The following is a 26,972-nucleotide window of genomic DNA, read 5'->3' as shown; positions in this document are numbered from 1 at the left end:
CACAGGGCTGCCCTCGGGACTGGAGCTAGTGTGCTAAGGGTGTGCAGGCAGGCACAGCTGGGACAGCTGCCCAAGGGCTGCTGGGGACACTGGCCAAGTCCCTGCATGGATGCTCTGCCAATCTCCATCCAAACTAATGCTGGAGCTATGGGGGCCCAGAGAGGGGTAGGTGCCATTTCTAGTGAGGGTCCAGCAGTTTCCCGAGGCTGTGGATTCCTGCCAGGGCCTCTATACCCTGAGAAGTGCAGAGAGCTGGGATGGTGTCCCTGGCATGTCTGGTCAGAAACAGTAAGATTTTGAGAAAAAGAGTGTGAGTGTTAAGCTTGAGAATGTCACTTCCCAGCAGGCTCCTCCTCCTCCTCACAAAGCTGGAAGAGAGATCTTTTTAGAGGTTCATGGAAAACTTTAGCTGTTCCCTAGCTGTCCAGATGAAAAGCATGTTCCACCCCAGGGGGAAAACAGCACCTCTGAATGAATTCGGACAACATTTTACCCTCAAGTTACGGGAGGTCCACTTGGTGTGACCTTTGCAAACGTCTCTCTGCTGCCAGCTGAAAGAAGAATACTGCAAGGTTTGGCAGCTCGCCCCTGGAGTCTGCTGTTAGTTCTCACCCAGATTTGGAGATTTTTCCTTGTGGCTGCAGGAGCCAACAGAGTCCTTTGTGCCTCAGGACTCAGAGCACCAGAGCCCTGTTGTAATTTCCCTTCCTTCTTTGGTTCCTAGAGTTCCCACAGGAAAACCCTGTGCTCTCGATTCTGCATCAGGAACATAGAAGCCAAGGCTGCGGCAGGGACACAAGCTTGCTACTACAGGGCCTTAGTGCCACCTTCAAGGGAAGTGTTTCCTTGTGGTTGGGGCAGGTCTGGTTCTCTGAGTGGCTGTTGTCCCAGGAGGAGAGCCCGAGGGTGCTTGTGCTGGAAGGGACCCACCCTGGGGCTTCCAGCCTAGGTGTGGGACCCAGCATCAGTGCATTTGGGTTTTAGAATAGGCTTTGCTTGGTGGGAGACGCAGCTTTAGCCTCATGGCCCCTCACCTGGCATCAGTCCTGCCACTCTGCCCGCCCCTGGCCCTGACTGGGAGGGGTGGTGAGCTTAACACTACACTGCCACCTGGTGGACAGCCAGAAAAAGGCGCTGTGGGGTACCAGCCCCAGAGTGGTGGGACAGGTGCTACGGCCAGTGGTTAGCAGGGACAAAGTGGGAGGCCACAGACTTGTGTGGGCAAGTGCAGGTGCAGAGCAGGTGTACTTGGTTTGTAGGACCAGGCTGGAATCTGGACTCTGCTTCTGGAAAGTGCACCCTTCAAGCTGGCCATTTCAGAAGGGAAGAGTAACACATTCCCCTAGGGCCCAAGAGGAGACAGTGTGAGTTACGGTTCTGCCACGGAGCAGTGGAGTGATTAGCCTGGACCTGCAAAAAGAATGTCTGGGGATGGCCTGTGAGCTTACCCTGCAGAAGTCTCCTGTTCACGTTTCCAAAGGGCCCCGTGACAACTTTTCTTTTAAATGGAGCAAAACATCGCCAGCAAGAAGTTAGCAGTTCCATCCAGTCTCGTGGCACTTAGCGCACTCATGGTGAGGGATGGCCGCCAGCTCGACCTGGTCCTCATCATTTCCATCAACCTGGAGGAGCCCCACAGCATGAGCGGTCGTATCCCAGCCCAGCCCAGCCTAGCCCGGCCACCGCCTGTCTGAGAAGTTGCCTGTCTAGATGTTTTGTCTACAAGGCCACATGGCACTACCTGCAATGTCCGGCTTCTCACTGGGCAGCACAGTGAGGGTCCCCTGAGCCTTCACCCTGTATGCTAAGTGATGTTAAAACTGCATGTGCTTGTGACAGTGTGATCTTCATGTGCCAGCTGGTGGGTTTGGGGTAGACATCTGGATTTGGAACTGCTGGTTCACATGATGACCACCTCCAGCTTTTTCAAGACTTGGAGAAACGATCTTGTGCAGTGGCCACACCGCTTAACATTCCCTCCAGCAGTGGACGAGGCTTCCGGTGTCTCCACATCCTTACTAATACTTAATTTCCCTTTTTGTTTATTTATTTTGTCTCAATTCTAGCTCTCATAGTGGATGTGAAGTGGAATCTGTGGTTTTGAGTCAAATGTCCCTGATGACACACCTGAGCATCCTCCCTGGTGGGTCCTGTCTTCTTAAAGGAGGAAGAATCCTCCCTAGAATTCCAGTGTCTTCATTCCAGTGCTCACTTTGGGAAGGGCCTGGAAGATGCCTCAGTGGCCACCCAGCTCACACCTGGCCTGCTTTTGAGGGGCTTGGACCCAAACTCAGCTCCCCCACTGAGCTGCATCTCTTGCCCGAGCAGCGTTTCAGAAACCCTGGGGGCAGTCAGGACTGTCCCTGAGTGATTCCTGCCTGCCTTGAAGCCCACGCCGTGCTGGGGCATCTGAAGGGGGTGGTGTGGACTGTGCTGTGAGCCCCGTGGGGCCTAGATGGCCCCCCAACTGCATCACCGCCTGGTGCTCTTGGTAAGGAAGCATGACACATGCCTGCCAACACAGACATAGGAACAAATGAGCAAAAGTCCCCCCTGCTACCTGCAGAGACGGCGTGGAAGCCCAGGCCAGTGTGGCTCTGGCAGGCAGACAGGGCTGAGGTTGTCACAGCCAGGAGCCAGGGAGCCAGGCCACTGCCTGCCCAGGATGGTGGGGCTGGCCCTGCATCAGCCTCTCAATACTGGAAGGGAAGCAGAGGTCCAGAGCTGGGAGGGGCGTTTCCAAGGTTGCAGGTGATGGGGTGGAGGGCAGAGCTCTGTTGGCACCACTGGTCCCTTCCTGGCACGCAGCAACCATGCGCACCGGCCTGGCAGAGTAGGAATTGTCGAAAAGGCAGGGGTTACTGGGTTCTTGGGAAGGCTGAAGTGCTGCCTGAGAGTGACGGGAAGAGCTGTGTGGCTGGTCCTGGCCAGAGGACCAGCCTCCTCTTTCAGATGGGGTCCAGTGTGGCTCCCCAGCACAGCCATTGCTGACCCTGCTGTTGCTGCTGTCACCACACCACACCACACTGCCTCCTCTACCTGCGACCAAGGCCCAGCAGCAGCAGAGGAATGGGCAAGGGTGCTCTTTGGCCCTGCTGCCTCCTCTGCAGCTTCCCCCATCAAGCCCAGGCTGAGGAGTCTCCCATGGCAAGGGTGCTCTGACCACTGTGCTGCCCTGCTGAGCCCCTGACTGCTCCCTGACCTGCCACCTTTCCAGGTCTCCAGGAGCAGGCTAGGAAGGGATGTGTGGCAGGTGTTTTTGAAGTGTCAGAACTCCTGTGGCCACGTTCCCCTGTTAGCTCTGTGCTCACGTCTCACCTGCTCCGCCCAGAGACATCGGCCCCACGGAGAGTCCTAGAGCCAGCTAATGCTCAGGACAAGTGCCGGAAGGCACCCACGAGAGCCAGGACAGCATTCCCAGCTCTAAGGCATTCATTTCCTTAAAAACTGATAATGCTGAACTATCTTAAGTGAAATGCTAAGCCCAGACCTGCCACCTTTCCAGGTCCCCAGGAGCAGGCTGGGTCCCTCCAGGGACCCAGAGGGCGTGTATGGCTGGAGATGCAGCTCAGTGGGGGAGCTGAGGTTTGGGTCCCAGCCCCTCAAAAGCAGGCCGGGTGTGAGCTGGGTGGCCACTGAGGTATCTTCCAGGCCCTTCCCAAAGTGAGCACTGGAATGAAGACACTGGAATTCTAGGGAGGATTCTTCCTCCTTTAAGAAGACAGGACCCACCAGGGAGGATGCTCAGGTGTGTCATCAGGGACATTTGACTCAAAACCACAGACTCCACTTCACACCCACTAGGAGTGCACCCAGAGTGCACTGTACATTCTTGGTGCTGAGCCAAGGCTACTCAGCCGCTCCTCAGGCTGTTTGGTGACCCCACTTTCATGCCAGGAAACTGAGGCTTAAGGGAAGAACAGCCTGAGGGGACATGGTGCAGCAATGCAGATACCAGGAGGTGTTTCTGGGGCTGGCTCTTCCCTGTCCCTCCAGGGACCCAGATCATGGGGCTGGGTTGGGGGTCTATGGGTGCAGCCTCACCCTGACTCCCCTGGGTCGACCAGGGTGCCTTTCACCTCTGCACTTCCTGCCCTGCCCTCTCAGCTGAGCCCCGGCTATGGCTCCATCTGCCCCCCAGACAGTTCCCAGCCAGACCTCTTCCAGTTCTCCACTCGGGTTACTGCCCTGCTGCATTGCCAGCTAATGAGCTCGGGACCTGGGGGCCCTCCTCCTGTTTCCTCTTCCTTCACTTCCTCCACTAACCTCTAGCCCAGAACATCTACCCACCGTCTTGCCAGCTTCGATCCCCTAAATCTCCAATCTGTCCAACTCTTGCTGTATCTGCCACCCTGGAATAAGGAAGTGATCTCGTACCTGATTTCCTGATTCCCCGGCTCATCCTTACCAGCCTCCGTGCCAGTGAGTTGATGTTTTTCCCCCCCGGGGTAATGGGGCTTGAATTCAGGGACACTCCACCACACCACTGAGCCACACCCCAGCCCTATTTTGTATTATATTTCGAGACAGGGTCTCACTGGGTTGCTTCATGCCTTGCTTTTGCTAAACTGCAATCCTCCTGCTTCAGCCTCCCAAACTGCTGGGTTTGCAGGTGTGCAACCCTGTGCCTGGCTCACCAGGGAGGTTTCAAAGTACAACTCTGACCCCATGGCTCCTGCTGCAGCCCTGCAGTGGCCATCATGGCTCCAAGGACAAAGACCTGCATTCTCACACAGCCAGCACAGCTCCTGCCTCCCCTTCCCCAGGGCTGTGCGGGATACCTTGACACCTTGTCAATCCAAATAATAATCAGAGATTCTCCAAAGAACCACCATGCTTCCTCGGGAAGAGCAGGGCTCCACAATGGGAACACACTGCCATCGCAAGCCACGGTGTCCTGGAAGAGACAGTGGCAAGGCCTTATTTTTTTTTCTCTTTTTAAATAGATGTGCTCTTCAATCCATAAGCTCCATTACATCAATAGAACAAAGTGGGCTTAGCATTTCACTTAAGGTAGTTCAGCATTGTCAGTTTTTAAGGAAACGAATGTCTTAGAAGCAAATCAAGTCTGCCTTAACAAATTACATTCATGCTGATGAAGATTTAATCTTCTTTGAGGGTTATGGCCAAAATTCAAACTGCAGGACAGTGTTCAGAAAACTTGAAGTGTGAAGTGTTGAGTTCAGTTTAGATCAGTGTCTTCATCATCGTCTCCAATGTTATCAAGTGAGTTCCGTCCTCATCTCCAGGACCAAATGCATGTTCCACTGACTCCAGCTCCGGGCTCGCGAGCCCTCAGCCGTCCAGCTTCAAACTGCCATCAGCCTCGTTGTCCTGGTGGTCTTGGAAACCAACCAATGGGTCTGGGGTATTTCTTCAAACTTTTCCTCAGTTTCCCTCTGATGTCATTTAATCTCTGTATGCCATGATGTCATTTAATCTCTGTATGCCATAGACGTCCATTTCCCAGCCTGGATGCCCTGGGCATGAGGTGCCAGCCTCGACGAACAGCAGCTGTTTTCAAACTCGTCCTCATTCTTACCTCTGCTTTCTTTTTCCTCCTTTACCTCTGCTCCTGGGCATGGCAGTGAAGGTGGCCTTGTGTTGTCTCCAACTTCTTTCCAAGGGGGCACAGTGGAGGAGGCAGAGCCTGCTGGGTGACACCGAAGAGCACATGGGACAAAGCAGGCTCGCAGAGGCTGAGTGGCCTTCGCAGACAGTCTCAAGGCTGGGTTCTTTCTCCAGAGGCCCCAGGGCCTCCCAGCACTGTTAGGCATTACGTGGCTTCTGGCCACTTTTGGTCACAACAGCAGCTTCACCTCCTAAGTGCTTGTGAGCAGGATAGTTGCGACTTGGCCTGTCAGCCAGAACGAACTGCTCTCTCCCTGCCGGTGCTCGGATCTGCACAGCAGGAAGCTCAGGGTTTGCAGAGATTCTTAAATGTCTGTGCTGTGCAGATTCAGATTCTTTGATGAGATTCTCTACCATTAATCTACTTTCTCCACTGTTTCCTCTATTTGAACAAAACACGATGATCAAAGGCATTTCCCAGCTCTTGTCTGCCACCTCTGGTCTGTCCCCATCCTGCCTTCTCTCCTGGGTTCCTGCACTGTGGTCCCTGAATGCTGGGTGTCAGAACTGCAGATGGAGGGTCAGCCGCAGGCCGGCAGCCTGCCCTGGAAGCAGAGCTTCACTGTGCACACGCTGGCCATGCTGCTCTTGCCCCACAACAGCAGAGTTCAGTGGACAGAGGCCACTACTGCTAAAATCCTTATTCTCTGGCTCCTAAGGGACAGCGTGGCAAGCCCGACCTCAGTGGCACTGAGTGGGGGGCTGGCTTGCCGTCTGCTGTGTTGGCTCCTGTTTCCAGGGCCCGGTCCTGAGGACAGTAAGCCACATGCTTGCTGGGAACACGGGAGCCCTCCCTCCTCAGCACTGAGACCAGCACGACTCGGCTTTCACTGAGCTCTTGAACACCCTCTCTGCCTCCCAACTTGTCAAGACTTGGAGGGAAGGCCAGCCCTCAGGTCTACGCTCTCTCATGATCAGACGCCCCTTGATCTCTGGTTGGTCATTAAACCAGCATGAACAGAAACTTGGCAAACGGTGGCTGCAGATGGCCAGCTCTTCTCTCCGTGGGCTTCCCTCTTTGAATCATAACCCTGTCAGTCTTTATTGCTTCTGCAGCTTTCTGATGCCTTTGGAGAAATGCCTTCTGTATCCGTGTCTGGCTTTTCTAGTTTTTTTTTTTAATTTTTTTTTTTTTTTTTTTTGTGTGTGTGTGTGTGTAGTTGTAGAAAGGCAGCATGCCCTTGTTTTATTTATTTTTGTATGTGGTGCCGGGGATCAAACCCAGTGCCTTACACATGCTTGGCAAGTGCTCCACCACTCAGCCCTAGCCCCAGCCCCAGCCCCAGCCCTGCTTTTCTAGTTCTTAGTGAGAGACTCCATCCACCATAAACCACTCCATCCTACCTGGACTTGAACGACTGCTACTCATGTTTAAAATTTTGATTTCAGATTCCAATTGTTCATTGCTAACAAACAAATATGTATTGAATTTTGTACATTAACCTAGTAATCTGTGACTTTGCTGAACTTGATTAAATGAATTCGTTCTAATAGATTTCTTATTGATTCCTCTGATATTTTCCATGTAGACACTCATGTTATCAACAATGCAGAAGGCATTATTATTTCTTCCTTCCCAATATATACATATTTCATTTCTTTGTCTTGCTTATTACCTTGACCAGGCCTCAATATGGTGCTGAGCAGAAGGAGTGTGAGAGTAGCCACCTCCTTGCTATCTCGTAGGCAGCCCACTCTGCTCTTCACCCCCGAGTGGGACGGGTTAGGGGACAGATGATGGGGATGGTGGGAACACGAGGGTGAGAGAATGATTCTATAAAGTGGGCCCAGTGTCCTGACCCCCACGCCCTTGCTTTGCCAAAAAGCAATTCTCCTGCAGCCCTGCCTGGCTCAGTGGACAAGATGTGTCCCATTCCTCAGCCAACTGAGGCAGGGGCAGAGGTCAGGCGGTCAGTGTAGGTAACAGGGTGAGGTGGAGAGGGTGGCGACTAGTTCTCAAGTAGAGAAGGAGGGTCGTTGGCCTCCAGCACCTCACGTACCCTACAGGAAAGAAAGGGAACACAATAAAGAGGGGCTCCCGGGGTCTAGAAGAAAGCAAGTCACACCTCTTCCCATGGGCTTTTGGTTCCGAGGACCCCTCCTCTTCAAGGGAGTCTGTCCTCTAGAACTTTCTTAAATTAAACTTGCTGGCTACGCTTGCCTTGGTGTTTCTCAGGTGTTTATTCCTCAACACACAGGAAACAAGAACACAATACTGATCTGCACCAGACCAGTATCAATGGCGTCTGTAGGGATTTTGTAGATGTCTTCTATAGAGGTAGGAAGTTTCCTTTTACAGTAGTCCTTGTCTGAAGGGGACATGTTCCAAGACCCCAGCAGATACTTCAGTGAGCTCTGAATCTTACACTTCAGTGTCTTTTCCATCTTAACCAAGCACTGGCATGCATGGCAGCAGAGCTCTGCAGTTTGAGGTGCAGTAAAACTAGCCTATGCTTCCATTTCAATGTTTTGTTGTTGTTGTTAGTGGGAATTGCTGAGTTGCTGCAGCTGACCTGCAACTTGAGATCTCCTGCCTCCGCTAGCTTCCTGAGTTGCTGGGATTACAAGCATGCACCACTCTGACTGGCAGCTGAGAACTGTCATCATAAATAGATACTGAATTTTGTCAAATGCTTTTCCTGCATCTGTTGAAATATCATAAGGATTTTCTTCATTAGTCTGATTTGGTGAATTGATTGATGGCTGAAGGTTGAACCAACCTTGCATTTCCCATTTGTTTTACCTTGGAATAAACAGTAACTTCAGGATAAAGACCTCTTCTTGCTGGGGATGTTACCCAGTGATACAGTGCTTGCCTAGCATGTGTGAGGCCCTGGGTTTGATCCCCAGTACTATAAAACCAACCAATCGGGGCTGGGTTTGTGGCTCAGTGGTAGAATTGAACCCAATGCCTCAGCATGTGTGAGGCATTGGGTTCAATTCTCAGCATCACATAGAAATAAATGAACAAAGTAAAGGTCCATCAACATCTAAAATTAAAAAAAAAAATTAAAAAACCTAACCAACCAACCAACCAACAACATGCCATCTATTGCTGGATTCAAACACGCACATGCGCACACGTACACACACACACACCCCTCTCCATATTTCCCAGGCTGGTCTCAAATTCCCGAGTTCAAGTGTTCCTTCCTCCTCAGCATCTCAGGTAGCTAGGACTACAGGTGTGTGCCACCACATGTCTGGCTCTTCAGTTTTTCTCATGTTTTGTTGAGGTTTTGGGGTCTATGTTCATGAGGGATACTGCCTTGAGGTTTTCTTTTCTTGTAAGGACTCATGTGGTTTTCATATCTGGTAATGTTGGGTTCCTGAAGGGTTCATTCTTCTAATTTCTGTAACAGTTTGGAACTAGAATTAAGTCTCTCTTTTCTGTTTGGTAGAATTTTTCTTTGTATATTTATAACTAGTTGGTCCATCTGTTTATTCTAGTATCTGTTATTTCTAGTTTGTATCTTTTTTAATATTTATTTTTTGGTTGTAGTTGGACACAATATCTTTATTTTTTTAAAAGAATTTCTTTTTTAGTTGTAGATAGACACAATACCTTTATTTTGTTTATTTATTTTTTTATGTGGTGCTGAGGATAGAACCCAGTGCCTCACATGTGCTAGGCAAGTGCTCTACCACTGATCCACAATCCCAATCCCTGTTTATTTATTATTTTTTAATATTTATTTTTTTGGTTGTAGTTAGATATAATACCTTTATTTTATCTATTTATTTTTTATGTGGTGCTGAGGATCGAACCCAGGACCGTGCCTGTGCTACGCGAGCGCTCTACTCTGAGCCACAACCCCAGCCATCCTAGTTTGTATCTGTAGGGATTTATCCTTTTCATCTAAATTGTCAAATCTATGAGCATAAAATTGTTTGCAGTCTTTCCTTAAAATCGTTTTAATGTCTATAGGGCCTGTAGTAATGTTCTCTCTTTCTTCTCTAATATTATTATTATTATTATTTAATTTTAATATTTATTTTTTTTTAAGTTTTCAGCGGACACAACATCTTTGTTTGTATGTGGTGCTGAGGATCGAACCCGGGCCGCACGCATGCCAGGCGAGCACGCTATCGCTTGAGCCACATCCCCAGCCCCATCTCTAATATTATAATTTGTATCTTCTTTTTCCTGATCAGTTGAAAATTATCAAATTTATTGAGGTTTCCAAAGAACCAGGTTTTATTTTTATTGATTTGTATGGTTTTTTTCTACCTTAATTTCCATTTCTTTCTGCTCTTTCTTGCTTCCGTTATTCTGCGGCTTCGGCTTTCCCCGCTAAATACTTAGTGTGAAAGTTGAGATGGTTGATTTGAGACTGCTTTTCATTTTAATGTAAACATGTAATTTTTTTTTGAGAGACAGAGAGAGAGAGAGAGAGAGAGAGAGAGAGAGAGAGAGAGAATTTTAATATTTATTTTTTAGTTTTCGGCAGACACAACATCTTTGTTTGTATGTGGTGCTGAGGATCGAACCCGGGCGGCACGCATGCCAAGCGAGCGCGCTACCGCTTGAGCCACATCCCCAGCCCATAAACATGTAATGTTATAAATGTCCTTCAAGATATTATGTTGTGGGCTGGGGCTGAGGCTCAGTGGCAGAGTGCTTGCCTCGCACATGTGAGGCACTGGATTTGATCCCCGGCACCACATAAAAATTACTAAAATAAAATAAAATAAACATATCGTGTCCATCTACAACTAAAAAAGTTTTTTAAAAAAGATATTACATTAGTTACAATCCATAAATCTTGATGTGAAATGTCAGTTGGGTCAATTGGTTGATAATGTTCTTCAATTCTTCTTTGTCCTTAAGATTTTCTATTTGTTCTCTCAATTGGTGAAAGAGAAATGTAGACATCTCTGACTATAAGAGACTACTTGACATTTCAGGTCTAAGTTTTGCTTCCTGCAATTTGAAATTCTATCATTAGGCGAATACACATTTGATTTTTATGCTTTGTTTTATAGTTTTGTAATGTCTCTTTAAAAAAAAAAACTATTTTTTTTAGTTGTAGTTGGACACAAGACCTTTATTTATTTAATTTTATGTGGTGCTGAGGATCGAACCCAGTGCCTCACACGTGCTCCGCGAGTGCTCTACCACTGAGCCACGACCCCCCTACTGTCTATTTTTATCTTTGGTTATATAAAATATACATTGCCTGACATTAACAATTGATTAAAGTACTGGAGATCGGATGCAGGGGTACTTTACCATTGAGCTACCCCACAGCCCTTGGTTCTCTTTTTTAAATTTTTAATTTCAAACAAGTTCTCACTAAGTTGCTGAGGCTGGCCTCAAACTTGTGATCCTCCTGCCTCTACCACCCAAATCACTGTGCCATTGGGACTGGCTTAGGATTTCCGTGTCGTTATCTTACATTGCTCGCACTCTTTAGTGGAGAAGTTCTGCTCTTCCATTTACCTCAAGTGTGTTGGCCTTAGCCACATGTGACATGGTTGTGATAACTGCTTTGAAGTTTTTGTCTGATAATTCCATCACCTGGGTCATCTGAGTTGGGTCTGTTGATCATATTTTTTTAAATATTTATTTTTTGGTGGACACAACATCTTTATTTTATTTTTATGTGGTGCTGAGGATCGAACCCAGCATCCCCGCATGCCAGGCGAGCCCGTTACTGCTTGAGCCACATCCCCAGCCCTGTTGATCATCTTTTCCTTGGAAATGAGTCACATTTTCATGATTCTTTGTACGTCAAGTAATTTGGGGTTGTAAATTGGACATTTTGAGAATCCGTTATGTCATTCTCTCCAGAAAATTTCTCCGGAAAATGTTGGGTTTTGTTTTCACAGCGGGTCAGCCTGGTTAGTTCAGACCACAACTTCTACTACCTTCAGTGGCTCATGGTTACAGTCCAGGTTTCATTTGTAAAGCTTCTCTCAACCTGTGCCTCCCAGGTATAACAAAGCTGTCTTTAAGCTAAAGGACAGGCATGTAGATCAGCGGAGAGAACTGAGAGTCTGGGAATGAACTGATATTTGTGACCCACTGATTTTTGACAGAGATGCCAAAGTAGCTTAATGGGGAGAGAACTGAGTTTTAAACAAGCGGCCAGGACAGTGGGCCACTGCCCAGAGCAACACAAGGCCCACCAACTGCACACCATACACAAAACTCACTCAGTTGACCACGGACCTAACAGAAATAAATAAGACCATGAAACTCTTGAAAGGAAATCAGGCATAAATCTTATGACAATGAATTATGCAAGGTTTCTTAACTATCACACCAAAAGCAAAAGCAACAAGAAAAACAAAATAGATTTCCTTGGCTTCCCCCAAATTGAAACATTTTTTTTTTTAAAGAGAGAGAGAGAGAGAATTTTAATATTTATTTTTTAGTTTTCGGCGGACACAACATCTTTGTTTTGTATGCGGTGCTGAGGATCGAACCTGGGCCCCATGCATGCCAGGGGATCGCGCTACCGCTTGAGCCACATCCCCTGCCCCCAAATTGAAACATTTTGAACTCTTAAGGACACCATCAGAAATGCAAAAGGGCAGCCCACGCGATGGGCAAGCATATTAGGAATTCCTAGAACTCAACAAACAGGCAACTTACCCAGTTAAAAATGGGCAAAGAGTCTGCATAGACACGTCTCCAAGAAGACTCCAGAGGGCCACAGCACATGAAAAGGGGTCACCCTCACTGTCCATCAGGAAGGTGCACATCTGTGCCGCATGGCACACCAACCCACACCCGCTGGAATGGTGGACAGGCACCAGCTTGGTGAGGGGTGCAGCAGCCGCAGCCCCATTCCTGCTGGCAGCGCGGGGACGGGGCAGCCCCTGTGCTGGCGAGAAGACGGACCTCCCCAGCAGCCCTGCCCCATGTACCCCAAACGCATGCTCTGATGCCTACATCAGCACAATTCACACAACAAAAATGGCACCAACCCAAACGGATGAAGGAGTGAACAGGGAGTGCTCCACCTGTAAGTGGAAATCATTCCGCCACCAGACAGAAGCCGCACCCTGTGACAATGCGGGTGAACCTGTGCCACGTGCACAGCCAGCCTCACGGCAGACGTGCCATTCCACCACAGCAAGCCCACAGTGGGGCTCCACGGCGACAGGCCAGCAGCTGCTCAGGGCTGGGAGAGGGACAGGACCTGGCCAGGGGTGACAGCTAAAGAGCACAGGGCTCGGGGGCTGCTGTCCGCACCTTTTCCACGGGCCAACCCACAGGGTGGCGTGCTTCTCCACCGAGCTCCGGGCCGCAGAGCACCAGCCTCCAGCGGGCCTCCCCCGAGGTCACTTCACACCTGACCTCTGCATGAGCCCCCTGCCCCTCCAGCCCTGCCAGAAGCCAGCCAGCCCCTGCACAGGCATGTGGAAGGCTGTCCCTGGGATGCCTAGGGTGGCAGGACACCTGGGGGACCCTCAAAGGCCCAGCATGAGGTCACATCCTCCAGGGGGGTCTGGACACCACGGACAGCTCAGGGTTATCCTAAGTCCTCAGGGTTGTCCCAATCCCTGAGGTCCTGGGACCACAGCCCCTCCCTTGCCCACCTGGCAGGCCCACTCAGACCTGAAGAGTGCTAAGCAAGGGTGTGCCTGGTTGCAGCTGTCCCCGGGGAGGGGAGGGGCTGGCAACCCTCCCCCCTTGTCGCCACGATGACGCCCTTGCCACCTTGTCCTTCCTGTCGGAGGCTCCCCAGGTTCTGTGGGGCATCAAGTGCACTCCACCATGCCCACCTGAGACTGGGGACAGGGGTCCCCTCCTTCCAGAGGCATCTCTGAGGGATGGAGGGTGGTGGGGCTGTAGGCTTCCTGCTCAGCTGCTGCACGCTGTGCTAACTCCCAGGCCCGTCGCAGGGCTGAGCCTTCCAGCAAGGTCCAGGTCAGACTGGGACAGGTGCCCAGGCCCGGCCTCAGGGCAGCACAGGTTGAAGTGGTGAGGTGGCTACAGCCAGGGCAGCCAAAGCAACCACCCACAGAGTGCTGGGTGTGAGCCACGGCAGTCCAGGAACCCAGGCTTCCGGAGGAGACACACCTGGGCCCACCACGCCCAGGGCAGCTCTGGTCGAAACTAGCAAAACCTGGAAGTAGCTCAACAAACAAGGTTCATCCACGACGGAATGTCACCCAGTGTGGAAAAAGGAGTCTTGGTGCCTCGCAAAGGCTCTGTGAAGTGACAGGTGCCAGGGTCCAAAGGTGACACACTATGTAGTTCTCACTGTGCAGCATTCTCAAAAACCAGGTAAGTGGTCACTAGGGTGAGGAGTGGGGAAAGGGAAAGCCCGAAGGGCTAGCAGGAAGGGGATCTGGGAGTGACAGGATGTCCTGTGTCCTGACTGGGCACAGGTTCCAGGACCCACACATGCTGAAATTCATGGAACCGTTCAAATAAAAATCCAGTTTCCCCGTGTGATCACTTAGAAAGGGCTGGCGGTGCAGCGCTACATGATGTCAGGCACGACACTCAGCCTGCCCCTGCCGGGCGCCACCCAGATTCCCTGGTTGGGTGCTGCCGCTGCCCCTGCCGTTTCCTGGGGTTTGGGGGCAGTGGGTGTGCACTTAGCTAGTGGCTGTGACGGCCGCCACACTCAATGTGGCCGTGTCCCTCGCGTCATTACTCCTTTGGTTTGAGTGCTGTCCCTTCCAGAACTTGGGTTGGCATTCAGCTGCCACCTGACACTGTTAAGAGGTGCTTAGGTGCGGGGCGCCAGCCTCCCGGGGAGGGGTGCAGCCCCTCTGCTCTCTTCCACCAGGTGACGGCACGAGGCTTCACAGAACTGGAATGCCCAGTGTTGTCAGAGCAGCCCAGAGCGGCCACCGCTGGTCCCTGCTTCTTGGTCCGCGCACTTCCAAGGTAGGGGCCCAACTTAAAATAAATGAGCCTGGGGGCGGGAAGAGTGGCGATGCCACCCTGGATCTCACACACCAACAGCCGAGGCTGCATGGATCGAGGGCTGGCTGCCCACAGGAGCTTTGGGAAACACACGGGCAACCTCCCCACTGCCCCAGCCTGTGCCCTGAAGTTTGGTATCCCCCAACTCCCTTGAACTCACCACCCTGCACTCCACACCCACCCAGCAATGGGCACCGCCACGTGGCCTGCTCCCAGCAAGCAACCATCAGTCCTGTCCTCCTTTCCAAGTCCCCACTCACTCCACAGGGCCAGTCCTGCCGCAGGCTTTGCACCTGATCTTGCTCATGACTGTTTTGGGTCCTGTGTCCCACAATGAAAGGAACTCGGGTCAGGCTCTGGATGTCACTGGGCTCCCGCGGCTGGCCCCACGCAGGCAGGGAGCTGCAAGCCAGGCCACGCCAAGGCCAGAGGGCAGGAATCAGCTTAAGGTCATTCTGGGATGCCAGCTCTTGAGGTTTAAGGGCAAACTCAAAAGATTAATGCTTGAGGCTTAACCTACTGGGCAGTACAAGGGGATGTGGCCCGTCCTCTTCTCAGTTGCCCCACCTGGCTTGGGTCAGAGAACTGCATGCTTGGGGCTGCGCGGGGCCTGGCCTCCCTTAGAGATGCCCACTGGCTAGAGAGTCCAGGGTCCTTGAGGAGGCCAAGAGGCAGGAGCTTTGGGAAACACACGGGCAACCTCCCCACTGGTGAGCTGTGCTCAAGGCGAGGCCTGGGAGTCGCTCCCTGGACCTGCTGCAGCAGAGGGCTGGGGGCATGGGCCTGGACAGGCCTCATCCAGGATACCATCCTCAGGACCACCACGTGCTCCCATGGCAGGAGCTGGCGGACGTGCACACTTCAGTAGGCGGGGCTTGGCTGCCACCAAGCCTGTGCTCAGTGCTGCCCCTGACTCTGGAGAAGCTGAGACCTGGCAACATGGACCAGTGTCTCCCGACAGGGTATGGAGGCCATCCAAGGAAGAGGACTTGCCTACATTTCCCTGGGCCTCAGGCTCCCCAACTGGGCTTTGTGACCCCAAACCATCTGCCCTCACTCAGGAGGACCCATCTCAGGCCTGAAGCAGGGCAGCCCAGACATCTGGCCACCAGCCACCAGCCCTGGGAGCCTCACAAAACCACCGGAGTAACAGCACATACTCAGCAGGCCGTGTGGCCAAGCTGCCCCCCACCTTGAGGAGGGCAACCGCCCAGAGGTGACCATGGGGCCCAGGCCACCCAGTGCCCAGACCTTGGCTTTGCCCAGTTGTGCTGGTCAGGGATGCCTCAGTTACGGTCAAGGGCAGGAGCCACATTCCAACCTACTTGCAGAGCTGGGGCTAGGCTGGTTCCCCCAGAGCCGGCCATGCTAAGATGCTGACCACACCAAGTCCACGAGGCAGCAGGCCAGGAAGGGGCCAACTTTAATATGGGGGCAACCAGTTTGGGGTTAATGAGGAAGCTCCCTATTCCTGGTGGCCCCTGCTCTTGTGCTGTTCATGGGCCAGTGAGACCCCGGCCGGGCTGTCTGATGGCGACACAGGTGCCTTGCATGAGCAGTGGCTTCAGGCTGGGCCTGCTGTCCCGGCAGCTGGTGGCTGGGACTGTCCAGGACAGCCACGGGCACATGGAGCACGCCACGGCTGCTACAGCGAGTCTCACCATCCCCTTCAGGATGTCTCTTCTCAGCAAGGCAGAGCCACTGTGTGGGGGCACGGCTGGGGCTCCGGGAGTCAATCTAGCAGCGACAGCCCCCCGGCCCAACTCTCCCAGAGGCTAGAAGCTGGCCTAGGCTGTCAAGTAGAGGTGCCAAGAGGTTCTGGGGTGTCTGCCCCTACCCCGCAGGGAAGCTGAGGCATGTCGGGGCCCGCTGTCCGCTTTCCCACAGGCACCAGGGCTGCTGAACAGCACCAGGGGCGGGTGGCAGGCCTGGGCCTCTGCCACCATGGAACCACCCCGTCAGAAGCCGGGCCTGGCCAAGGGTCTGCATGTCGCTGTTTAATCCAGAATGAGAGCAGAACAGCAGCGTCACTGTGCAATCGGACTGAACCGTGAAGGGACACCCAGGAGCCGTCCCAGCACGTGAGCCTGCGTGTGCTGCTGTTCTGCCCGACAGCACCTTCTGTGCTGGCCAGCCTGGCCACGCCGGCCGGCCTCCTGGGAGCCCTCCAGGGCCACCACACACCCAAGCTGCGTGGGTTTATCCTTGTAGAATCCCGCGAGTCCTGTGAGGGGCTGAGCTACGAGGCTGCCACCAGGTCTGCGGGCCTGGCTCTGACCTTGACAGGGTCTTTTTCTGTGAAGGAAACAGACACATCTGTGACATGGAAAAGACCACGGCAGATGCTTCCAGAAGACGAAGTCAGAGGCCACTAGAGAAGGCCACTATGGGAAGGTGTGCCCAGCCACGGGAGGCAAGGTACAAACAGGAAGCCAGTGGGCCCACACAGGGCAGGGGAGCATGGCCCCCAGACCAGCTCCAGTGAGGGGCAGGGCCCCTGGAGCCACAGAGGATCAGGAAACAGGAAGACCAGGACAAGAGAGTCAGGCCTGCTGGGGTCTCTGAACCTGGGACAGATGCCACCACAGGGGAGCCACCCTCAGCTGCACAAACACCCCGGCAGGGCCTGCACCCCGGCAAGGCCTGCGTGGCTGACGAGCCTCTTCCCAATTCTAGCATCTGGACGTGGCTGCGACTGGGCCTGGCTCTCCGCCCTGGCTTCCCCCAGCCAGCCACATCTGCAGATTGGCCTGCCCACTGCACTGGGAACGCTGGCCAAGGGAGCGCTGTGTTGTTCCCTCCTAGGATGCGCCGTCCTGCATCCCAACAAGCTCAGAAGGATGAGGCAGGGAGGTACCTGGGAGTGTTTTAGGAAGGGGCTCTGAAGGAACCTCCGGTAGCTCTATTTGTTCCTGTAAAAAGCAAAGGGTAAGGCTGTAAGGCCAGCAGTCTTCGAGGAAAGGAAACCTACTTAACTAGCTACTGCAGTCGGATTTAAAGCAGGACAAGAGCCCTCCTGCTCAGACCTGAGTCTGCACGCCCCCCAGCTCCAGGCATCTCTGGAGATTCAAACCACCCCAGGTAGGGACACAGCCACTATAGCAGTGGCTTCTACAATGATCCTGGGGTCCTGTGGAGCACAGTGGCCAACTCTTGGGCTGTCCCTAGAGGCCCCAATTCCCAAGGCTAGGCCATGCCAGGACCATGGGTGTGATATGGAAAAGATATGGACACCCAGGCTGTGCTGGTGTCCACGGGTCCAGAGAACGACAGCGGCGTGAGTGCTAGGGGGTGTCAAGGAGCCGTCACCCCAGGGCAGTCTGTGGGGGAGGCCACCTCCCAAACTGAGGCCTCTTTACCTTGGGGCCTGTTTTCCTATGCAGTTCACCAGGCTCTCAGGCCCCAGTGGACAGGAGGTCATGGACCCTGGAGGGCTGGGGCAGCAGGCAGCTCTTGGGGCACAGGGAAGCCCTGGCACACTGAGGCAGGGGCCCACAGAGATGGCGCAGTCTGCACAGATACCTGGCAGAGGAGGATGCGACTGCAGAACAGACCCCCCCGGGCCCAGCCTGCACAGCAGCCCAGACACAGGCAAGGGGAGAGACCCACATCATGGCTGGGAGGCCTGGCATCTGCCCTATCCACACACAGGTCACTGCCTGTGCCAGTCCTGGGGGTCAGCCCTGGAGACCACTCATCCATGCTGTCTCTTCAAGCTGCTGCTAGAATATGGAGAAAGGCCTCTGTTTGGCACAGACCTGAGTCACTTTAGGAAGGAAAAGCAGGTGCAAGACCAGAACCCTGTGCTCAAAAAGACAGCTGCAAATGCCACAGGTGGAGGCCTACTGCATCCTGTAACCCAGTAACTGGGGTCTTACTGCTTAGGCAACCATGCCTGACCCTGGGTCTCATCACCCAGCAATTGTGCCCAGCCCTGGGGTCCTGTACCTGAGTGATAGCATTCAGTTCCTCCAAGATGGCATCTTCGTCCTCCTGGGTGAAGCTTCCTGCTAACAGCTCATCTATTTGCTGCAGAAGAAGGAATAGCAGTTAGGTCTGTTAGGTTGGGGCCCAGGGACAGGAGACAGCCTGTGGCTCCAGGCCTCCCCTGGACAGCAGCAGCCGTCATGAGAAGAAGGGCGGTTTGCCCCCAACGTCCTCCAAGCTGGCAACAGCAATGGGCAGCAGGTGGGGGAGGCCTCGGTACCAAGCAACACCTACCCGCTGGTACTCCACGGCCTCCTGGGTCTCGTCCAGGATCCTCTCCACTTCCTCTATGGACATCACCTGGAGGTCACGAGGTTTGGGAGCGTGTCAGTGAGGCAGACGACAGCCCCTTCATCAAGGGCCACACCTTGGTGCTCTGCCCCTGCTTAAGTGAAACCAGGCGAGGGGGCACCTGACCAGTCTGCTGGCCAGTCTGCTCAGGCAGGGCCCTGGCCTGGGCTGCCAGAGCTGTCAGACCTGACTTCAGAGGCCTTGGGCTGCAGGGCCTAGACCCCCTCACCCGAGCCTGCCCTGGCATCGTTCTCTAGGTGGGTGATCTGATTGCCAGGGGTGAGTTAAAATGGCGTCTCTGCTTAACTGGCATGCATACCACCAGCACCACACTCAACCAAGTGGCACTCAGGAGCTCAGCTCTCCCACAGCCCACCTGCTGGCCCACTCATCTGAGCAGGAGGAAGGGGGCCTGCGCTGGGCTTCCTGAGGCGAAGAGGGAGCTTGCTTCCCCTAGGAAACCTTCGAGGTTACTCATCACGCTGCTCTTTACCCTAGCCAGACCTCTGGTCACTAGTACCCACAGACCCAGCCCACACAGCACTGTGCAGCACCCTCCTTGGTCCTTCTGGCCCCGAGTGCCTGTGCCAGCCACTGATGGTACCCCTGGCCCAGCCCAGGTGCTGGGCAGGAAGCCCTGCTGGCTCTACTGGACCCCTCCTCCATGCCTCGCCCAGCAAGGACCTACCTGGTGCATCTTGTTCAGACACTCATTCCCCACCTGCAGCCCCTCCAGCACCTTCATCTCGATCTGGGTGAACTCGATGCTCTGGACCTGAAAAGAACCAGCCCCAGGAGGTCAGCAGCCTGCCTGTACTCCTGACCCAGGGGCAGGGTTCAGGGCCACAGCATGCTGACCAGGGGCTTCTGGGCATTCGGACAACTTCTGCACTCCCCCTTCCTGTCCCCTCCCATGGCCCATTGGAGACAGAGGACAGAGAAGGTGCCAGAAGACATGTGAAGGACGTCTGAGTGCTCAATCGGTGGCTCAGGCTACCCAGAGTGGAACCATGCTGCTTGGGCCATGCACACTACCAGGGGTGGCTCAGCCCCAACCCTGAGCACGCACAGTGCCCCTAGGACCATGTGGCTCCGGGCAGGGGTCCTGCATGCCTACCATGGTCTCCAGGCTGCTGATCTGGCTCTCTGTCCTGTCCAGGAGCTGCTCCCGGTATCGCTTCTTCTTGAGCAGCAGCTTGGCACGTCTGCAAGGGAAGCCGGGGTGAGTGCTGTGGCCCCAGCTGGTCCTGCCCACCAGCTGCAGGCCACCTCCCCTCCCCACCCACTCACTCCTTCCGGCCATCTCGCAGGAGCTGCCGGGCCAGGGCCCGCTCCCGCTCCAGCTGCTGTGAGACCCTCTTCTGGTACTGCCTCAGCTTGTCCCGCTGCTGCTTCAGTTGCTGCAAGAGAAAGTGGTCTGGTATCGGGCAGCCCACACGACCAGGCCCTGGCCAGGCCGCCTAGCTCTGCCCATGCTGGCTGGGGCTCACAAAGGAGCTCGCAGATGTAGGCCACCCTCTAAAACAGCGACCTCTGTGGGGCAGGACTATCTCCCAGGGATGTGTGGCAACACCCAGAAGCACTTCCAATTTCATGATGTGGGGTGCTGCTGGCATCTGCTACCTCCCATGTCCACTGCACCAAGGAGAACCTCACTCTAGTCACCACAGCCTGGCCCAGGACACAGGAGGATGGGCTGTGAGCAGTACGTGTGCTCAGGGCCAGGCTGGGAAGCAGCCACCAGTCAGTCCCTGGAAGGTTCACATACAACAAGGAGCAGGCAGCTGAGGGCACCTGAGCCCACGGCACTCACAGCCCAGCGGAGACTTGGGACGTCCCTCCTGCCTCTTAGTGTGTGCTTAGCTTCCCCCTTTCACTTCGGTCCATCTGAATGGAAAACAAGCTGCCAGCAGGCGATGTGCCCATCAACTAAACTCCTTTCCCCACCTTGGCTGCCCAGAGGCACAGGCACTGTCCCTTGGTCTCTCTTCCCTCCTTAGGTCATTTCCTAAGAGGAAATGGTGGTGCTGGGATGAGCAGCGTCAGGGTAGTTCGCACACTCAGGACGCGGCCTGCAGGATGGTTCCTGCTAGTGAACCCAGTCAGGCAGATGCTCGCCTTTAGGCTCAGGGAGTAATCACGGTATACACTGCCTCCCTCCCGGTGCTCACCAAGGGCCGGCCCTGCAGGGCCAGGAGGGAAGGCGCCCACTGTGCAGCCCCCCCGACCCCAGCCTGCCCGCCCTGCGCCTGCAAGGCCTTCCTGGCCACCACCCACAGCCCGCAGGGGACACACGGCCTCAGAGAGAGTGGAGGAGCCCACAGAAGGCAGGCTGGCTGGGGGCAGGGCAGAGGGCAGGGGCAGCACTGTGCTCTGGGGCACCGAGCACCTCGGACCGCGAGGGGCGGGCAGGTCTGAACCCGCGAAGGTTCTGCTTGGAGAGCGGAGGGAGGGCAGGGGGCGGCGGGGCAGGGGGCGGCGGGGCAGGGGGCGGCGGGGCAGGGGGCGGCGGGGCAGGGGGCGGCGGGCGGGGCTTCGGCTTCGGGGCTGAGCTCAGTTAGTGACCGGCGGCTGCTGGCGCTGCGGATGCCCCGGGGTCCAGAAGCCCGGGTCAGAGCCGCCTGGCCCCGACCGGGTTTCCACGGTACAAACAGAGCCCACTTCGAGGCAGACTTAGAGGGGAGCGTCGGGAAGCCAGCGGCCACGTCCGGGCGCCTTCTGGAGGCGGACTTCGGCTCAGAAACAGGTCGCTGTGGCTGCGCGTCCCTCCCCGGGGCCCGCGGGTCCCTCCCCGTCCCCGACTCCGCTCCGCTGGAGAGCTGGGCACTCGGCCGCGGCCCAGCCCTCCCGCCGCGCCTCACCAGGATGGCTCTGTCCTGCTCGGTGACCCGGCTTTGCTTCTTGCGGCCGAACAGATTGCCCATGGCGGCCCCGCGCCCGCAGCCCAGCCGAGCCGCCGCCGCCCAGCGGCCACCGTACCCGGCTCCTACGGCGGCCGCGCAGGGCCCCGCTCCACAGAACGCGCCCGCGCATGCGCGTTCCACCCCGTCCATCGGGTCCGCCGCAGGGACGGAGGTCGCGCTCGCGCGCCGCCTGCTGGACGCGCGGAGAGGAGCCGGCCAACGTAGGCCCCGCGGCCTCGGTAGTGCGCTCGGGACCGAAGAAGAACCTCCTACTCAGAGGGACCTGCGGGTCCACTTAACGCAGACTCCCCGCGGCATCACTGCCCTGCGAGCTCTGAGCGCTAGAAGCTGCACTTGGTGATGTCCATTTGACGTGCTGGACCTGAAAGTGTTTGTCCAAGTGCTGCGCAGCAGCCGCGCCCCTGCTATTTGGTCTGGCCGTTCCTTTGCTCCCCTACTGGGTTCTCGCTGTGCTCAGACACAGTGGCGTGGCCAGTCCCAACTTCTTGGTGGAATCTGGCTGTGCCCCTGGAGGAAGGCTTTCTCCCTTCGGGACAGAAGCATTCCCGGGGGTAAGGGACAGCTGCTGCTGGGAATATTGCAGCCCTGTTACATTTGCACTAAGCCCGGGGATTCTCTAAAACCATCTGACCTCTCGCCTCCACCCCACAGGTTAGTTAAATGGGGTTGTGATAGACACCTGCCCCAGGGCGTGGCACTAATCTCCGAGGCACCTCCCCCGGCGTGGCATTGCCCGTTGCCCGTTGCCGGGGTAGGTGTACTTCCCCAGAGGAAATACGGGGACTGTGCTCGTGGTGGAGCTTAGTCCAGAGAGTACTGAGAAATGGGCACCAGCTACTGCAAGGATCTGTGGGCTCCCTGGCCCCATTAAGAGTCAAACTTGAGTTAAGACCACACCTCATCTGATGGTGTAAACCCCTCTCTGATGGGGGCATCTGTATCCCCTGGAATCAGCAACCATTTAAAGGCAGCCTCTTGTGATTCCAGAGCTGCATGCCCACCTCCTTCCTCTGGGTCACAGTACTCTCCCATACTGGTCCTTCTGGGGGGGGGCCTGGAGACCAGCTGGACTTACCTGCAGCAATGCTTTCTGGGTTCTCTCCAGATCCTGAGCTCCAGGTTTGTGACTTATGTCTGGAAACAGGGTGACTTAAGTCAGGTTTTGGCCACCAGGCTTAGACCGTCTCTGTGCACAGAGTGAGCAGTGTTCTAGGGGACTGCCCACTTCTTTTGCTCCCAGGGACCATCTGAGTAGCTGGGGTTCCTACAGGCCAGGACACTGAGTACCAGGCTGGCTGCCCGCTACAGGGCGTGCCCACCTCAGCTTCAGCAGCTCTCGGTCACATCATCCCTGTGACATCCAGAGCCCATCTCAACAATGGCCCTCCATCCCCATGGTGAGCTTGGCAGCAGGCCCAGAACTGAGCGAGAGGCCTCCTGTCACTTGTGGGGTCCCAGGTGGTGTCCGCCACATGCAAAGGTTGTGTCTTCGACCTGTATAGTTGGGGGTGTAGGTGTGCAGGTCACACTGGATGGACCCAGTTCAACAGTCGTCTCTCTGTGGACCTCTGTACTCTGGTCCTCACAATGCCAGGGACACTCCAGCATCTCACACTCACCCACTGAGTCCCCTGTTGAGTCCGAATTTCAGTCAATCCAAAAAACAGGCTGTGGTGGGCTCCAAGGGCGGGTCTAGGGGCTGGGTGCACTGTTGGGCAGTGGGCACACCTGCCTCAGGAATCCAGCCCCATCTGGGCTCTGTCTCAGCCTCCTGTCTAACACCCTGGAATCCACTTCCACACATAACTCCCCAGGTCTCTGCCAACATAGATTTGAAAATCTTTGAATTCTTGTAGTCTGTAAACCGGGGTTTGGCAACTGCACCCTGTAAGCCAGGTCTGGCCTGGAGCCTACTTTGTTTTGTACAGCCTGTGAGCTAAGAATGGTTCACATTGGAAAGGGCTGAGAAACACACACACCCTGCCACCACCAAGACAGAGGAAGGACGAAGAGGAGGAGGATAGGAAGTGGACAGAGATCCGTGTGTTGTGCAAAGCCTTAGCTGTAGACTATTTGGTCCTTACAGAAAAAGAACCCCAGCCCTGCTGGGAGTGGTTTCCTGCAGTGTCCCAGGTGGCCCTGCTCTGAGTGGTTTCCTGCAGTGTCCCAGTGGCCCTGCTCTGAGGGTTCACTGCAAGCTGTGGAGCCCACTGAGGAAGATGGGAACCCCTGGAGGACTTGCAAATGTGGGATGCCAGTCCCTTGGGCCACTGCTACTAGGGCCACGGGAGAGGCTGTGAGTGGCCTGGGAGACCAGGAGGTCAGCCTTCGTTGAGATTCAGCACTGCCCTTTGAGTTCAGGGTCATCTTTCTATCAAGGCCCCAACTTTCAAGCCAGGAAGCTGGCGAAGGTGTGAGTGGTGCATGCCTAAGGTGTGGAGCCACAGTGGCATCTGCCCAGGGGGAATGGTTATCCCTGCCGCCTGGGGCAAGGGTGGAGGAAACAGTGACTCCCATAGGCCCAGGCCAGTGGCAGGCATTTCCATTGTCAAGGTCAGCAGTGCAGTGCAGTCTAGCCCCAGGTCAAATCCAAAGCAATGCCCATTCCACCTCGGAAGACCTGCATCCTGGGACCAGACTTCTGTTTTGTGCAGTCCCAGTCAGCTGGCAGAAGCCACAGTGGTCATGTGAACAGAGAGTAGGACGGGAAGACCTCTAACCAGAAAAGGACTTGAACTATTAAAAGGGCACATGAGAACCCGAAGACAGGAATGGCAAACCGGGACAGAGAGGGGGGGAAGAAACAGGACCCGGGAGAACAATCCGTCCAGGACAGGGCAGGGAGCCGCCAAGGGTGAGAACCAGGGTCACCCGTGGGGAGACCACCAGTGGGCCACGGAACCCAGAGCGGGTGCGATGGCCAGGAACTCCGCCAGGCAGCTGAGGACTTTCCTGGGAGCGCGACTTGGAGGAGTCTGCATTTCCATTGTCTGTACACAGTGCTGTACCCGGCCAGATGCAAGAAGCAGCCACAGGTGGCAGAGCAGGTTGCCAAAGAGCAGGGCCAGGAGGGAGCCGGGCGGTAGAGCAGGTGCCCATGGTTGAGGCTGGGCCCATCCCCAGCACCCCGGACACAACAGAAAGGGAAGCCCCTGCCCCCGCTGGGCAGACCAAAAGCCCTGTGGCCTGGCCCATCGCACGCTCATGCCCAGCCCTGGCCTCTCAGCCGCTGCTATTCCAGGACCCTCCACCAATCCCTGGCCTGAAGGCTCCTCACCAACAAGCCCACGGAATCCAGGGCAGGCATGCGATCCACAAATCCAGCCTGGCCAGGTGGCTCTGGTGTGGCTCCCGGGCGTCCACCTCTGCACTATTCTCCAGCTGGAATCAGCAAAGCCTTGATGTCTGTGGGGGTGGCAGATGGCCACTCATCTCCCTGGATGCACCTGGGTCTCCCTCAAGTTAAGTGGAGGAGAGGAGGGGTGACGGGCTCCCACTTGAGGTATGGTCAGCAAGTGAGGGCGGCTGCCCAGACAGGGCACTGCTGCTTCTGCTGCTGGGAAGGCTTAGTGGGATGACTGGGGGAGGGTTCGAGGTGGACACTGGGCTCTCTCCAGCCAGCCTTTCCCACTGTGCTCCAACAGGAGCCATCCGGAGGCTGAGAGTTCAATGTACCTGTAACCCTGCCACCTCGGGGGAAGCCTGGGGGAGGGTCTTCAGATGCAAAGGTCCTGCAGCCCCATGTTTCCCCATCTTCTCACTCTGCCTTGACCCGAGGATTTAAAGCCCTCTCCATGTCATTCCTGAACTGCGGTCTTTCCAGTGCCCGTGGGAGCCAGCGCCCTCCTGCAGTCCTCACAGTCCTGCTTCCACAGTGATTTGCTTTGAGCTGCTTCTGGATCTCCTAAACGTGGCGTTCCAGAACCGGTTCTGGGCCATGACAGAGAGCGTTTTGCCACACAGGCAAAGATGACCACCACCTACCTGTGCTGGCCAAGCTACAGAGAACCACGGACAGGGCAGTGCAGAAAACAGAAGTGTCCTGTGGCACTGTGGGGCCCAGAGGCCTGAGGTCAGGTTTCAGCAGCAGGCTTCCCTGGGCTCTGAGGGAGGTCTGTTCTAGGCTCTCCCCGCGCTGGTGGCGCTGGCAACCCTTGGCTGCTGGTCTGGAAGGAGGGCTAGGGCTCAACGTGAGTTTCAGGGGCTCAGCTCCAGCTGGAACACAACAGCAAGGCTGTTGCTGAACTCTGTTCCTGCTGGAGGAGCTGCTTCCTGAATGACTTCTGACACTGGATACTGGGCTGCGTGTTCTCAGGAAGGCAGGAGCCTCTCTGGGCATCTCAAGCAGGAAGGTACGTGCTGCAGAGAACCAAGGGCTCAAAACCACGGAACGAGCTGGAGGAATGAAGACTAGGGAATCCCATCCCTGGATGGTGGGTCAGCAGCATTGGAGTCTGGGGCCACTAGATCTGCAGGAAGCCCTCTGTGGTGTGAGCAGACATGCAGAGGCCATCCCACAAATTGCAGGCCCACCAGGTGGACTGCCACTGCCCGGCGATGGTGACAAGGACTCCCCACCTTCTCCACCTCTAGAGAGAGCTTCGCATTAGTGGAAATTAACCTGTATTCAAGCTCGAAGCTCCAGCCTGTGCGGACCCAGGGTAGCAGCAGGCTGGGGAACGTGGGGCAGGCACTGGGGAGGCAGGAGGCAATCAGGAAGTGGCATTCCCGTGGCCTGGAGATGACATATCTAGAAAGAGGCAAATGGTGTGAAAGTGGTCTCTGTGGGAGCCAGTGCTATAAACCCAACGTCATTCAAGAGTCATCTGTGTCCAGAGGCCCACTAGGCTCCATGCAGGGTGGGCTAGGTGCCCGGGACCCCAACGGGGTGACTCCAGTCCGTTTGGGTGCAGGAACTGGCTGATACCACAACCAGTGTGCAAGCCATAGCTGAACACTCTGTGGCCCTCATCTCCACTTCTCAGTCCAGGAGGGCCCCCATCTCCCAGGCCAGGCTCCCTCCTGGACAAGAAAGCACGCGTAGGGAGAGAGAGCACCTCGCCTTCTCAGGCCACGAGGCGCGGACAGGGGAGAGCTCTGATTGGCTCAGTTTAGGCCAATCAGCTGTGGCCTTGGGGAGTAGTGATGAATGATTGGCCCAGAGCAGGAGTCCTGCCCACACCTAAGCCAATCCTCAGTGTCCGGAGAGGGGCGAGAGGGGCAGTTTCCATTCAGCCGGGGAAGGA

At 55.3% G+C, this 26,972-nt stretch overlaps 1 protein-coding gene across 1 annotated transcript; it reads right to left on the bottom strand.

Moving 5' to 3' along the window:
• Window positions 1–15,914: 15,914 nt before the first annotated feature.
• Chmp6 (charged multivesicular body protein 6) lies at window positions 15,915–21,782 on the bottom strand. Its single transcript, XM_027955535.2, has 8 exons — window positions 21,664–21,782; window positions 20,093–20,202; window positions 19,920–20,007; window positions 19,491–19,577; window positions 18,746–18,811; window positions 18,473–18,553; window positions 17,382–17,436; window positions 15,915–16,819 (listed from the first exon to the last, which is right to left on the bottom strand). Exons 1-8 carry the CDS (start codon window positions 21,724–21,726, stop codon window positions 16,764–16,766), a joined length of 606 nt encoding a protein of 201 aa, XP_027811336.1. The 5' UTR covers window positions 21,727–21,782; the 3' UTR covers window positions 15,915–16,763.
• Between the last annotated feature and the right edge of the window lie 5,190 nt (window positions 21,783–26,972).

Source organism: Marmota flaviventris, chromosome 17 (assembly GCF_047511675.1).
Source record: "Marmota flaviventris isolate mMarFla1 chromosome 17, mMarFla1.hap1, whole genome shotgun sequence".
Lineage (NCBI taxonomy): Eukaryota > Metazoa > Chordata > Mammalia > Rodentia > Sciuridae > Marmota > Marmota flaviventris.
This window is presented reverse-complemented; position numbering and strand designations above follow the sequence as displayed.